The following is a 16,353-nucleotide window of genomic DNA, read 5'->3' on the forward strand; positions in this document are numbered from 1 at the left end:
ACTTGGCCCATCCTCCACTGCCTTCCCACGCTATTAGCAGGGAATTGGACCAGTGCCCATATGGGATTCTGGCCAGGAGGGGGAGAGGGAGACTCTTGGAGGCATCTCACATTACAATTTTATTTATTATTATTTAAATTGACGGGCTCCCATCTCCTGGCTTACTCCTAGTCAAATGCTCTCATTGGCCAGGTCTGGGCAGAGGTAAAAGCCAGGAGCCAGGAAATCAATCCAGGCCCCCAAGGAGAGAGGGAAGGGACCCATCACTGCGGCCTCCCAGGGTCTGCATGAGCACGAAGCTGGAGTCGGGAGAGGCGAGACTAGAATCCTGGTACCAGGATGTGGGATGAGGGCATCCCTCACAACGAGACCAAGTGCTAGCATTTGCACCATGCCTAACATGCAGGGTTACAGCATAAACGGTTGACGATTCAAAAACAGCTTTACTGAAACTCCTTATTGAACGACAGCGGAAGAGTCTGTGAGGTGCTTTGAGGAAGGAAAATGTGATATAACACCATTGCATCAGGATAGCTCCGGAGGAAACATAAGCAATAAAACCGGAGCAGAGGGGAGGAGGGATTGCCCAGAGGAGAAAGAGAATTTTACTTTCCTGTTGCTGAGCGCTCCTGTTTTGCCACAACTGACAGCTATGCTTGTCTTTTCCCACGGGTACACCACGTAGGTACGCTTTCAAGTTTAAATTCCGTAAAAGCAGGGAGGAAAGTGCACTAAAACGTGTAGGCTGGTGATTGTCCTCTCTCTTTTCCGCTTATCTGGGTTTCCCAATTGCGGGTAAAACAAAATCACGCATCCCGGACCCGTCACGGCCACGGTAAGGGGGTGGCAGGTTCTCCCCGGGTTCTGCACTTGGGGCCTCTCTCCAGCTTTGCAGTCTCCCCAGACACCATCCCACATCCAGAACTATGGAGGCCTGTTGATCACCAAGAGCCTCCAAAGGGCGGGCGGGCCAAAGGCAGGGAGACCCCATCGCGGCGGCGGGCCGGCGTCCTTCAGAGGCATCTGAAGCAAGCCGCGCTCTGCGTCATGTGGGGCCCGCCCCTTCGAGGGCGCGGGCATGGTGTGTTCCGAGGGCTCGGCCGCCGAGGTGGGAGCCAGACTTCCGCGGTTGGCTAACGGCGCCTCGCGGGCCGGCGGACGGGCGTGGGGAGAGGCCCGGGTGTCCGGCGGCCGAGCCATGGCGGCGCGCGACGGGGCCCGCGGCGCACTGTCACCGCACACGCCGCTCTTTGACATGCCGCCCACGCTGCTGGGCGAGCTGTGCGCCATCCTGGACAGCTGCGACGGCGCGCTGGGCTGGCGCGGCCTGGGTGAGTGCGGCCTGGGCTGCGGGGCGGCGATCGCGGGGCGGGGGAGCAGCGCGTCCGGCAGGCCCGCTGGACGCCGCCCTGGACGCCCTGGGCGCCGGGCGCTGGGGCAGCTTGCGGTGAGCGGGACTGCCCTGCCCTCGGCCTGGGAAAGACCCAGATATTCCCAAGGACCCCGACGTGAGCGCCCCCTCTCTTCTCTTTCAGAGAAACCTGTGAGTCTCCCTGCAGGACTGTCTAGTGAGACTGGGCTTGAGTAAGACAAACCCACTGTAAAGCCTCTTATGTTTACCAGGTGCTCCTGGCTTGCCCGGTTCACAAGCTTCAAGTGGGACAAGTTTGTACTTGTTAAGCACGGATGTTCGGAGTTAAAGTTGATAATCCAATGATGTAGCATTTAAACAAGTTTAGTTCTAATTGTCTGAAATAGTGATCTTACGAAGGAGGAAGTTTTCTTTGTTGTTGATAAACACTATAGCCACTCTTCATGGACTTGTGTCATGGGGCTCCAGGTTACTTCTGTTTTGAAGATTTATTTGTCCTTTGATTTGAAAGGCAGTGTGTGTGTGTGTGTGTGAGAGAGAGAGAGAGAGAGAAAGAGAGAAGTGTGTGGAGAGAATATGTGTGCGTCTTCCATCCACTGGTTCATTCCCCAACGCCCACAGCAGCCAGGACTAGGCCAGGATGAAGGCAGGAGCCAGGAACTCCATCCAGGTCTCCTGCTTGGATAGCAGGGGCTCACGCACATGGACTGTCTTGCTCTGCTTTCCCATCCCAGGCGCATCAACAGTGAGATCAGAAACTGAGCAGCTGGGATTCGACTTTGATATGGGACCCTGGAATTCCCAGAAGTGGCCTAAGCATGTGAGCCACAACACCTGCCATGAGCTCTAGTAACATAAAAATTGTCATACTTTACATTCTGTAATGTGAACTTGTAGCCCCGAAGTAAAAATCTCAGAGACGTGTACTTTACTCTGTTTTCTGGACAACATAAATTTTTGGCTTACATTTAATTGATAAGACCCCCCCATTCACCAGATCTCTCTGAGGTGGATTGGAGCATGGTCTGCATTTGTACCCGTATATTTCTTAGAATTACTAAATTTTGTGAAAGAAAAAGTTTTATGATGCATGGTTTGATTGGAGCTAGGTAGGTATTGTCAGTGCCTGAAGCACACTGGTGGAGATGGTGAAAATAGAACATTTCTGTCACCTGAGAGGGACAGAGCGCCAGTCGGTCTAGTAGTTGTGAGGCCCACGTCCCATAGCCTTTGAGTGCTTGCTCTAGCTCCCCATTCCAGCGTCCTGCCAGTGCAGAGCCCAGAAGGCAGCAGGTGCTGGCTTAAGTGCCTCAGTCCATTACACCCAGGTGGGGAGTCCTGGCTTGAGTGTCTGGCTCCTGACTTCAGCCTGGTACATCCACAGCTGTTGCAAGTATTTGGGTAGTGAAGAAATGAATGGAAGATCTCTCTCCACATTCTTCTCTGGGAATGAAATCACACGGCTTATCTCAGAAGACTGTTATCATCCTGTGCAAGTCAGGTGCTGGTATTGCTACCCACCTTTGAATAAGTTAGGAGGCTATTACGGATGAATAACTTGCTCATGTTCACACTGCTGGGAATGGCAGCACCAGGACCCGAATCACAGCAATTCAAACCCATTTGAACATTCCCCTCACTGCTGTGCCCTGTTTTGCTGCGCCTCAGAGCCTCAGTAAGATACAACCACCTCTAGTCACCTTGTTTTCCTAGTTGTGGAAATCAGCAAAGACCACATAAATGAGAAGAAGCAAAGGCTGTTTTTTTCGAAGCTGGAGGGTTAGCCGTCATTTCTGAACCTTTGACAGATTCAGAAGGTAGGCAGAGGAGTGGCAGGACTTTGGGTATTTGGGTATATATGATTGCAGATTGTTTGCACAGCAAGTGGGTTAACTAGAAACAGACAATGCTATGTAATTGTTTAGTGTTTATCTGCTTGGCCCTAAGTTGGAAGTTGACAGGTTAATTTAAAATTAAGGAAGTTGTCAGTTATTAATCAACTCTTGATGATTCGGGGCCAATTGCTGCTGGGATTACTATTTGGCTTTCTGGACTTGTCACGTACATGTAGCAGTTTGACTTCTTAGATGGGTTACTGTAGAAAGTAGGTTAGCTTCATGGGCTGGTCAGTGGGTGTTATAACCAGAGTTTTCTTTCTTATAGATGGTCTGCTCATTGTCCTCTTCCATGTTGATTTTTATTGATTGAACAGGGAGCTCTACCTACTGACTTCTTCTCAGTAGGTACAAACTGCTTCACAGATTGTTGGTTCAGCAGGAAGAGAAGGCTGGCCCAGTGTGGAGATCAACTGCCTGTGTTAAAGTGTTGAATTTGCCTGTGGGTCTGGGGAAGGGATGCAGAAAAGGAAAACCTTTGACGAGAGAGGAGTGATAGAAAACTAAGCCAAAGAGACAGGTCCTTCTGTGCTTAGGACAGCTGGGCGCCTGAGGGTACGTAGGGTCCACGATTCCAAATAAAACACAACTGTAATGGTTATAGGCACGACTGTCTGAAGCTGATGGTGATGTTGCGTATCAGGCTACATTTACAAAGGAAGCTCAGACTGAGGCAGATCATATAGCAGCCTTCATTATACGGTCAGTGTGTGTGGGATAATGTAAGCCAGTCCTTCACAAACTGGAATCACCTGTACAATTGTTTTTTGTTAAAATTTTTAGATTATTTGTTTGAAACGCACAGGGAGAGAGAAACAGATCTTCTGTCCATTGATTTACTTCTCAAATGCCCACAACACCTGGGAGTAGGCCAACCCCAAAGCCAGGAGCTAGAGAATTTAGTGTTTGAGCCATGATCCGGTGTCTCACAGTATATACATCAGCAGGAATCTGGATCAGAAGTGGAGCCAGGACTCGAACCCGGGACTTGGATGGGATGCTGGTGTCCCAGGTGGTGTCTTAACTGCTGTACCAGTTGCCCACCCCATGCAGTCTTTTAAATGCACAAGTGCCCAGGCCCCAGGCCTGGAGCTTCTGAGTTAGTCTTGGCCAGTGTCTGGCATCTTTGTTTGTCTGCCAAGCTCTCCAAGTGAATGTGATTCTCATATTGATTTGGGAACCGTCAGTTGAATCAAATTTCCTTCTTCATAGTATCTGCGTAGTATAGTCCTTTTACTACATTCTTTTCACTACTGGATTCTTTTTGCCATTAAACATATTCTGCGTATTATTCTTCAGATAGTTTTTGCCAAGTGTGTTAGTAAAAAGTGTTATCTCCACAGGGTAGGCTGTCCTGTTGACTTTATGGTTCTATAGTGAAAGCAGGAACCCAAACTGGAAAACATTATTTACTTTATACACATGATTAAGTATAGACAGAATCTCTGTTGATAACTCATTTCATTATGTTACCATAGATTGATGATATGTATTCAAATTACACTGGAGTGACTCACCCTGTGTAACGTTTATGCTGAGTGAGAAACCCTGTTTCTGGACACTTTGCCATAGACCAGATGCAATTTTCTTCCTCTAAAAAATGGAATGGAAGTTGTTATATAAATTACAAGTTGTTTTAAAACAAAATCACACTAAATGTGCATTTGTGCGTTCAAAATAATAGCAGTAATTAATAATAATCTCCCCCTCTTGAGTGCTCCATTTTTGTCAGACGCTGTGAATTACACGAGTGATATTATTTACTTATCACAACAATTCAGTGAGGCAATTACTCTTTTTATTTACATTTTATAGATGGAGGGACTGATCTGAGAGATTTTAAATATTTGCCTTAAGTCACAGTCTACTAAATGACTGACTAGGAATTTGAATAAATGGTTGGACTCCAAGGCCTATGTTGTGTTAAGTATTTTACATTTAAAATTTATGATTTAAATTTATTTTATTAATTTTTAAAGATTTACTGATTTTTATTGGAAAGGCAGATATACAGAGAGGAAGAAAGAGAAGAAGATCTTCCATGCAATGGTTTACTCCCCAAGGAGCCACAACAACAGGAGCTGAGCCAATCCAAAGCCAGGAGCCTGGAGCCTCTTTCCTCCAGGTCTCTCACACAGGTGCAGGGTCCCAAGGTGCTGGGCCATCCTCAACTGCTTTCCCAGGCCATAAACAAGGAGCTGGATGGGAATTGGGACTGCCGGGATTAGAACCTGGGCCCCATGTGGGATCCTGGCACATGCAAGGCGAGCACTTCAGCCACTGGGCTACCATGCCGGGCCCTAAATTTTATTTTTAAAATAATTATTTATTTTACTTGAAAGTTGGAATTACAGAGAGAGAGAGGGAGGGAGGGAGGGAGAAACAGAAAGAGAGAAGTCTTTCATCTGTTGATTGATTCTCCCAAATGGCCACCTTGGCTGCCACTGAATTGATCCAAATTTGGTAGCCAGTATCTTCCTCAGGGTTTCCCATGTGAGTGCAGAGGTCCAAAGCCTTGGGTAATGCTCTGCTGCTTTCTCAGGCCATTAGGAGGGAGCTGGAAGTGGAGCAGCTAGGACTTGAACTGGCACCCATATGGGATGCTGGCGCTGCAGACAGGCGATTAGCTTACTTTAAGCACTCCACCAGGCCCAGCATTTTATACTTTAAGTGATCTTTACTTTTTAGAAGTGTTACAAGTTTACTGAAAAATTCAGAAAGTAGAAATGTCTTCTCTACAGCTGATGCTGCTAAAGAGACAGACACAAGATAAAGACTAGGAAAGCAGGTAGACAGAGGGGAGCCCCTTCTCTGAAGAAAGAGGTCAAGGTAGAAGGCTCACCACCCCAGGATTTTATTGACTTGCTAGGGGAGTCAAATTACAGGAGTTGATGAGCTCCGGTCCTTGATAGCTTTGTCCCATATGGATGTTACCAAGCCAGTGCTGGATGATCAGGAAGCAACAGTGTGACCCAAGTATACTAGTCAATGCATGACTGTCTCAAGGATAGCTTAAAGCTCACAGTCCTGTGGCCTTGAACCCTTGCCCAACTGTGGACCCCCATCTGTAGGCTTTAACTTTCGTCTCAGACTTTTGGCCACTCAAGGACCATTGCCCACGGAGTTTGAACTTGATCTTGGGCACCAGCAGTCTGTGAACTCAAGATCTCAGACATAATCTGATCTGCTCTGCTTTATCAAGTCAAGTCATGCAGTTTTTTTTTTTTTTTTTTTTACAAGCTGCCTGCGGCAACATGCTTCCCCTATGCTCTGCACCCTGGTTCTCCAATGAATAACGTCTTTGGGTGCATTTGCTGCAGTGTTAATACATTATCATTACCTGAAATTCATACCTCATTCCCATTTTTTTTACCTGACATCCTTTATATTCAAGCTAAAATTTAGGATAGCACATTGCACTTATTTAATTTGGTTTTAGAATGTATTTATTTAAGAAAGGAAGTTGTGGAGGGAGAAAGAGACAGACACACGGAGGAAAACTTGCTTGCTAGATCAGTCTCCAAATGCCCACAAAATCCAGAAGCTGGAAACCCTGTTAGGACTTCCATCTCAGAAGTTGCAATCCTACCACTTGAGCCAAACTTGCTGCCTTTCAGGGGCCACAGCAGCTGGAATCAACAGGTGGGGCTGGACATTGAACCCTAATATCTCCCAATGATATATAGGAATCTTAACAGCAGAGTATTGTATTTCATAGCTGTGTGTCCTTCAGCTTCTCTTGACAGTGATGGTTTCTCAGATTTCTTATTTCTGATGACCTTGACAGTATGGAGGAGTACTTGTTGACTGTTGTTGGATGTTCCTTAAGTGCCTTTGTCTGATGTTTTTCTTGTGCTCAGACTGAGGTTATGGATTTTGGTGAGGAAGACCATAGGCGTGAAATGCATTTTAATTCCATCACATCACTGTATCACATACGTGAACCACCACTGTTGTTGTTAACTGTAGCTGAGGTCTTGTCTGACAGGTGTCTGTACTGTACAATGACTCCCTCCCCTCAACCCGTTTTACTTTTTGGAAGGACGTTACTGCACAGTGTCCACTTAAGCAATAGAGAAGTAATGCTTCCCATTGCTGAAGATGCAGTAGTACCTATTTTTGCCCCCACTCTTATTTTCCCCATCTATCTGTGTTCTCACCTCTACTCTAAGCACCACCCTGTATCTGTGTTCCCCTCTGGATTTCTCTTCCCGGAGATCATCCTGGCTGAATCCAGTGATCATTTCTTGATCTCCATCTCAGTTGACACAATTAGTCACTAACAGCAATCTCCTTAAGGCACTTTCTCTACTTCTGGAACACTGCATTCCTTCATGTTCCTCTCACAGATCCCTCTTTATCCTTCACAGTGCCTCTGGGCTTAGTCCATACTCTGCTTCTTTGTTTATTTGCTGTAGTTACTATTTTTTATGCTAATCTCTCCAAATTTCCAACATGGGCCACTCCCTTGAATGTCAACATTGTCCATGTAATTGTCTACTGAACAGACATCTTTGGAATTGCACCTCCCTCAACACAATGCAAAAAGATTTCCTATCTTAGTTAATGGTAACTCCATCCTTTCTTCAGGCCAAAAATATTAGTGTTTTTAGTTTCTCACCTTCTCTCACAAACCACATCCTGTCTCCCAGCAAAGGATATTGCTGACTCTGCCTTCAGGCTCTTATCTAATAATCTGACCACTGCTACCACAGCCACCTGAGTACAAACCACCATCAGATTCCACCTGGATTATTCTAGCAGTCTGCTAACTGGAAGCCTTGCTACTCTATTTGCCCTCCTTGTATTCCCATATATGTGTAGCAGCTGAGATTGAGCCAGAATGAAGTCATCACCTGCTGATTCTCGGGGTCTGCATGAGCAGGAAGTCAGAACTGGAAGCAGAGTCAGGACTTAAACTCAAGCACACTGCTATGGAAATGGCATCCTAACTACTAAGCTAAATACCAGCTCCTGTGTTTCACTACAACACAGGAATCAATGAGCCTCATACACATATTGGGTATGTTATTTCACTACTCTATTCAGAACTGTCTATTAGCTTCCCATCACAGTGTTGTAGAGCTCCCATCTCTGTGGCTGCTTTCCTGATGCATAGCAAGCCAAATACTGACATCAAGGTCATTGCCAAGAAAGTGTGTGTGTGTTAGTGAGACATAGAGGTTGGGTAGCTGTCCCAAGAGGATTGAGGGCTAATGACTCAAACAGATTGAAGTTGCAATTTAGAGATGCATTTCCGTTTCACATGCAGGTCTCTGGTTGGTTCACAGTGCTTGCGACACTTCTTTCATTCTTCAGTGATAACATTTGTAAGGGGGATTTTGATGATAGCAAACTGGGAATTAATCAAGTGAAATTTACTTTTTGTTTAGAGCCCGAGATTTCTGGAAAATTTTCAATGTAAGATCAAATCTTGAAATGTAATGACCTCCCTCATGAGTTTTGTGACCAGGAACACTGGAACTCACTCTATCACTTCCTGAGATTAGTGAGTTAATTTATTAAGAGGTTGTTTTGGAAAGAAACTCTAATATAAGGAAGGGAACCGGTGACCTAGCAGTATCTAGTGTCTGCATCAGACCTACCTGCTAGGGGTGGACATTAACCTAACGGTTAAGGTGTTCATATTCCCTATCAAAGTGCCTCAGTTTGATCCCCAGCTCCCTGCTCCTCACTCCAGCTTCCTGCCCAGTGCAATCCCTACGAATAGGTGGTAGGAGCCCTGTGATATCAGAGGTCCAGATTGTGTTCCTGATTTCTGGCTCTGGCTCTAGCTCTCATCCTGTCTCAGTTCAGTCCATTGTATTTTTGGAGTGAACCAGCAGATGGGAGCTCACTCTCTTCTCTGTGTGTCTCTCCGGTAAATAGATTTAAAGAAAAGAAGTAAACACTGAAATATGAGGATTTTTTTTTTGCTGCTTTCTTCTCCCTGTTGTTGGATTAACGAACTATATTAGCCTCCTGGAACATAGAATATTTGTTGTTAGTCACCTTGAAGCTTGCTTTTTCACTTCCTTCATATTATTGTTTAGTTACAATTATTACCTACCCTGACTACTTTAAAAAATGGCACCCTGTCATTCCCTTACGTACCTTTCCTATTTTGTTTTTCTTGTGCAACTCACCGTCTGTCTCGTGTGTGTGCGCCGCGCGTGTGCACCCGCATGTGTGTGTGCTTCATGAGGGCAGGAATTTTGGCTTGCGTTATTTCCTGCTCTCATAGCATCTGAAATTGTGCCTGGAACAGAGCATAAATTGGGCAAATACTTGTTTTGCATAAGTTAATGAACAAACAGACATCTATTAAACATCTAAAACCATGGGCAGAATCATAGAGCACTGTATGACATGCACTACCATGGTTCCTGCCTCTGAGGATTTTCTTATTTTAGGTAGGCAAGCAGGCCTGTACAAATAATGCATGAGCAAATGATATTCACCCACGTCTGCAGACAGAACTGCCTGTGTTGAGGATGAACTGTTCTTAAGGTATGCCCTGAGACAGTTAGTGTTGGATCCTTCCCTGGGTCTGTGGAGGGTGCTGGAAAAAACCATGCACAGATCTCCCCTGTTACAAAATTGGACTCTTACTTGGGTATGGGGTAAAAAGTTCACAAGCTTAAGTGCAAATGAGTGTCATTTCTGATAAAAATATATATATTAGGTAATAAGTATTAATCCTTTCAGTTTAATAGGAGGAATAAACCTAGCTTTTGAGTTTTGTTTCACTTTATTTTGGAATCAAAACTAACTTTAAGATTCTTGAAGAATTGCTTAGTTTCTTTGTGTGCTTTATAGAAAAAGTTATCTTCATTTTTCCCACTATTCTGTTTGAAAACAAGCTTTGCAAGAATCCAGTCTTCATTTCCGAGAGGTTTTAGCATGTGGTCATAGGCAAATACAGAGTTCAAATAGGGTTGTGTTGCATTATTCTGAAAAACCCCTTCAGGACATATTTGCATACAGAGATGTGATTTCTGTGACTGAATTCCCCAGTGGTTAGCACTGCTAGACAGTCCTGCACTGTGAAAACAGCCTACAATAACCTTTGAGCATTGAATGATTATTAAGTAAGCAGGGTCTTTAGATAACTGATTTCTAAACTCAGATTGATTTTTTTCTTGTTTAGCTTATACAATTCCAAGACATCTTCAAACAAAACGCTTGCCTTCCAAAAAAAATGGTTTTAAACAGTATTTAGCAGACTATATTTTTCTTAATTTATCTTTTCAGCGGAGAATGCTCTCCACTTTAGCAATACAATTAAATGATTTAGTACTTTTGTCTTCAGTTTTATTTGATTTCTGTTGTGCATAGACAAAGTTGTGTGTTCTGGAAGGAGGCAAGTAAGCAAGGATCAGAGAAAATTATAAATATTAAGGGATGTGTAATTAACATGTTAAAAGAGTTGGCATTCCTGTCATATCAGGTTGGAGCTACTTTGTATAATTGGATCTGAATGAATTATACATTTTGTGGATGTTACTAATGCTCCTTAGTAGCTTTCCTATTCAGAATATATCATCATTAGAGAAGAACTATCAAGTTGCACTGTGGATCACGATGAGAGTAGATGAAGACATGAAAACATATTTCTAGACTAGAAGCAATCCATGCATACAGGCAGTATCTTTTGATATTCAGCTAGGTCAATTCATCACCATGAGCATTTACAAAAACACTTTACCTGATCTTGCCTTTTTGGTATTTAGTGCAAACTCAAAACCCTTTGCTCCCCTCATCAACGTTAGGAAACTACACTTGATCTTAGCCAAAAGGCCAAGAAACGATAGTGTTAGCAAACTAAAAGCCCTATTTCTTTTGACATATATTCATTCCTGTTATACTGACTCTTGGAAACATGCTTAAGGGTAAGTGCCTTGTCTTGTATTAGCAGTTTCCTTTTTTTTTAAGATTTTTTTAATTTTTATTGGAAAGGCAAAGATAGAGGAGGAGAGACAGAGAGGAAGATCTTCCGTCTGATGATTCACTCCCCAAGTGGCCGCAACAGCTGGAGCTGAGCCAGTCCAAAGCCAGGAGCCAGGAGCTTCCTCCAGGTCTCCCACATGGGCAGGTTCCCAAGGCATTAGGCCATCCTCGACTGCTTTCCCAGGCCACAGGGAGGGAGCTGGAGGGGAATCAGGGCCGCTGGGATTAGAACCGGCACCCACGTGGGACTCCAGTGTGCTCAAGGCAAGGACCTTCATGCCAGGGTCTTATTAACAGTTTCTGAACCAAGTCATAGGATGGAAGAGTACAGGATCATGTCCTACTGCACTTTTGAAAGGGAAATTCCAAAATAAAGTAATAAATTAGGGAATGGGAAATGGAATTAAGCAGGAAAACTGCCATCCCTAGGAACTTAGAAAGTTAGAAAGTTAATTTGGTATTTCATGGATAGTTATAGGCTCTTCCTTTCCTAATAGGAAACTATAGGAGCTATAAAAGTGTAAATATTGTCTATGAGATTACTGCTGCTTCTGCCACCAGATGGAACTGGCAAAGAAAGTAAACCTTTGATTTTTTTTTTTTTAGCAATTATTTTGCATTATGTGACAGTTTCATAGGCTCTGGGAATCTCCCCTAAACCTTTGATTTTTATATCACGTTGTTGGACATCTTAGTTGGGTCCCATGGTGTCAGAAGGAAGTTTCAGTTCTTGTGCGAACATTCAGGGCCTGGGTGTATTATTCAGTAAATAGCTACTACATGCCCAGCGTGTTCCTGGAGACAGAAGCTGCATAGGGTGTCTTTGCCCTTTCTTTAACATGAACCTTCTCTTTAAGCACACCAGTCTCTTCTTTCCTCCCTCCTGTCTTCTTCCACGTTTCTGAAACAATTTCACTTCCTTCACTCTTCTCTCTGCTTGGTTTAAACCTTGCTCTGCTCCACCTCTCTTGTGGAGGTAGCAGCTATCTGGTCACCTCATTTCCTTCGCTGTGATAGCCCAGGGAGTGTCTTCCCCCTGCACCCCTGAGAAATCACACCCACATGGCTTACCCCAGAAATTTAAAACATAGAGAAGTGTCAATGTTTGGTCCAGGAGTTAAGCCACCGTTTGGTATCTTAAACAAGTAAATATCTTATCCATAGCAAGAGCAGTTCCTCATTGTTTAATGTCTTAACACACTTGTCCCATCTTGAATACCTGGGCTCAAGTCACAGCTCCTCTCTTGGTCCCAGCTTCTTGTTAATGCACACCCTAGGAGGAAGCAGATGATGACTCATAGATGGGTCCCTGCCACCCATGCAAGAGGCTTGGTTTGACCTCCCCTGGCACTGCCTCAGCTGTCGTAGCATTTGAAAGGAGAACCAATGGTTGAGACATTTCTGTCTGTCTCGATGTCTCTGTGCTGAAATAAATTTAATAAATTTTTTTTAAGATTTATTTTATTTTTATTGGAAAGTCATATCTAGAGAGGAGGAGAGACAGAGAGAAAGCTCTTCGTCCAATGATTCACTCCTCAAGTGAGCGCAACGGCCGGTGCTATGCCGATCTGAAGCCAGGAGCCAGGAGCTTCCTCCAGGTCTCCCACACAGGTGCAGGGTCCCAAGACTTTGGGCTGTCCTCAACTGCTTTCCCCAGCCCCAGGTAGGGAGCTGGATGGGAAATGGAGCTGCCAGGATTAGAACCGGTGCCCATATGGGATCCTGGGGCGTTCAAGGTGAGTACTTTAGATGCTAGGCCATCACGCCAGGCCCTCAATACATGTTTTTAAGAAGCTTTATTAAAATAAAGAAGGGACTAGTTAATTCAAACATTAAGTCTAGTTCATTCCTAGCTTCAGTGGCTAGAGCTGGACCATTCGAAAGCCAGAAGCTTCTTCTGTGTCTCCCTAATGAGTGCCTGGAGGCCTGAGGACGTGGGCCATCCTCCACTGCTTTCTTATACTATCAGCCAGGAGCTAAATCGGAAGGTCAGCTGTGATTCGAACCAATGGCATATGGGGTGTTGGTGCCACAGGAAGAGGTTAAACCTGCTATGCCCATAGTGCTGGATTCCCCTATCAATTTTCTAACAGGAAAAAGTTGAAACCTAAACATTTTCTTTGGTGAAATTTAATATTTAACAAGCTTTCATTGCATTGTTTACTTGGAAAAGAGGAAGTATTTTAAAATCAATGTTGATATAATCAGCAGATGAGAGGAGAACCACTAACTTTAGTATACAAAGGATACTTCAAAACATACATAGAAAATGGAATAAACAGCTCATATCAGCACGAAGAGATTTTGAAATGCATGCAAACTTTTTCATAATATGCATTTCCTTGAACTTTTTGAAGACCCAGTTGTTTTTGCTTCAAAATAAACTTAACGTTTTCATTTAATTTTCTTGGACTACATCTCTAATATGCTTCTACCAGACCATAAATGAACCACATGCACTGCTTTTGAGCAATTAAAAACCCAGTGTCCTAATGAGGTATTTCCATTCCTACCAGATACCAGCTTTTAGCTGCTCCAAATGTACGTTAGTAAACTGTGGAACAAACATTTTAAACACCATTCCATGGAAGCATCAACAGCTGAGTCTAACTGTACTACAAATGAGTAACAACAACCCTGAAGGGAATGAGGAAAAAAAGAATTGATTTCAGAAACTTCAGAAAACCACAACTTAACTGGCTGTTCGGGAGCTAAGGACAAAAACAATCATTGCGCTCTAATTCAGTTCATGTGTTTTTCACAGGGATATGGGTTAGGAATGCCACTATTTCTTTCTATGTTTAGTAGAATTAAACAATTAAATACATTGTTTATAGCAAGAACAGTTTCTTATTGATCAAAAATGGAGTAAGAAATGAAGGAAAAACAGACTACAGCTTGTGTTCTTGGATTGGAATCAGAAGTATCAGAATAAACTCTTGGTTTTTTAACATGTGCATTGGAGATTGAGAAATACAGATGCATGAATTAGTACCTGTGCATCCGTTTGCTAACTAGCTCTAGTTGAAATGCCTAGAAGCTCCAAAAGCTGAGCACGTCCAGCAGTATTGTTCAATAAAAAAGACTGAAGTCCTTAAACAAGTAATTATAGTGCTGGGAAGGGGAAACAGAATGAACCCAGAGAACCTTGTAGACTCAGCAAATAGGGAAGTGGTCAAAAAAGAAAAAATAAAATACCCATAGAACTCATAAATACAAGCACCAAAGTGAAGAAAGCTGTTACAATTTTAACGCCAAAGAATCTTAGTATTGAACTTCAACCTAGAGAATAAAATCACTAAGTGATTGTATAAGTCCATGTTTATATAAGTAAAAACTTGAATAAAGTAAATGGAGGTGGGAAAAGGGTCAGTTCTTTATTACAGAAGACTTACAGTTAAATGAGCACAGGAAGAAAATAGAAGATCATTAAGCAAGCACTACAGTAATAAGTGTGATAAATGAGGCTAATTGGTAGATACAGACACTAGTGGGCCCAATTTGAGAAGAGGCAGAGTGTTTCCATGATCAAGACCTAGTTCCAATTGCTACTATTTGTGATAAAAGGAGAGATAGCAGACCCTTACTCATTGGCTAAATCCCCAGCTTGCATGTGCCAAGATCCCATATGGGTGCCAGTTCATGTCCTGGCTGCTCTACTTCCAACCAGCTCTCTGCTAATGGCTTTGGAAAGCAGTGGAGGATTGCCCAAAGCCTTGGGACCCTGTGCCTACATGGGAGACCTGGATAGATAGTTTCAGAGAAGATGAATTCTGCAAGGCTTTCTTAAATCAGATAAATGTTACTGGTGGTAAGACATTGACATTACAGACTCCTTGCTAATATTATGCACTAAAAGGGACGGGATACCATCTCATTGTTTTGATAAACATGGCCAGAGGAGCGATCAGAGATTGGAGGAAATTGAGAAGAAGAAACAATTAAATGCAAAATTGGAAACTGAATAGAATATTAGAACTAGAGAAGTACATTAGTGAAAAAAATTAGTGAGATTACATTATGGCCTTGTGTAGTTATCACTGGTTCTGATCCATGTACTATGGATAGTAAATGTTCATATTTGCAGAAGGTGGATGAGAAGTATATACTAAATTAGCTCAAAATAGAAAGTTACCAATAAAATTAAGTAAAATATCTGATACACAACAAACATTTCAATAAAAATAAACTGTGTTGGGCCAGGCGTGGTAGCCTAGAGGCTAAAGTCCTCACCTTGCACACACCCAGGATCCCTTATGGGCGCCGATTCATATCCCAACCACCCAGCTTCCCATCCAGTTCCCAGCCTGTGGCCTGGAAAAGCAGTAGAGGATAGCCCAAAACCTTGGGTCCCTTTATCCATGTGGGAGTCCTGGAAGAAGCTCCTGGCTCCTGGCTTTGGATCAACTCAGCTCTGGTCCTTGTGGGTGCTTGGGGAGTGAACCAGCGGATGGAAGATCTTTCTTTCTGTGTTTCCTTCTTTAAAAAATAAAATAAAATAAAAAATAAACTGTGCTTCTTCCTATTGCAATTTCCACAGCGGAACGGCTTTCAAACAATTGGCTAGATGTTCGTCTCATTGAGAAATATGTAGACCAAGGCAAAAGTGGGACAAGAGAGCTACTTTGGTCCTGTGCCCAGAAAAACAAGACTATTGGAGACCTCTTGCAGATTCTTCAGGAGATGGGCCATTATCGAGCAATCCACTTGATCACAAGCCACGGTAAGCCTTTACTCTTTTTTTTTTTTTTTTAATATATTTTATTTTGAATTTTGAATTATGTGATACAATTTTTTTTATATTTTTATTAATTATTTTGCATTATGTGACAGTTTCATAGGCGGTAAGCCTTTACTCTTACACTGTGACTTGCAGTCCGTCTTGAAGGCATTGTCATTTGTAAATGCAAGCATTGTTTTTCACCCAGGCTAATGACTTATTGAGCTACATCTGTGATTCCTCACCTGTCACTTGTTGGGAGGAGACTTTGGAATTTCACATTTTTGCAGATTCTAACTTAATAGCTTTTTTTTTAATTAAAATGTTTACTAAAACTGTACTTTAAAAATATTTTATTTTTATTAACCAGTAAGAATCAGCTTTTTGAGAAAATTCTAAATCACTTTGAACCCTAA

General features: G+C 43.2%; 1 protein-coding gene across 1 annotated transcript in view; it reads left to right on the forward strand.

Moving 5' to 3' along the window:
• The first annotated feature begins 944 nt into the window (after window positions 1-944).
• IRAK3 (interleukin 1 receptor associated kinase 3) overlaps window positions 945-16,353 on the forward strand; it is a 57,047-nt gene continuing 41,638 nt past the window's right edge. The window contains exons 1-2 of the mRNA XM_058673789.1: window positions 945-1,331; window positions 15,758-15,940. Of these exons, the coding sequence (XP_058529772.1) occupies window positions 1,079-1,331; window positions 15,758-15,940 (436 nt within the window). The 5' untranslated portion in view covers window positions 945-1,078. The remainder of the gene's footprint in view (window positions 1,332-15,757; window positions 15,941-16,353) is intronic.

This window comes from Ochotona princeps, chromosome 15 (assembly GCF_030435755.1).
Source record: "Ochotona princeps isolate mOchPri1 chromosome 15, mOchPri1.hap1, whole genome shotgun sequence".
NCBI classification, from domain to species: domain Eukaryota; kingdom Metazoa; phylum Chordata; class Mammalia; order Lagomorpha; family Ochotonidae; genus Ochotona; species Ochotona princeps.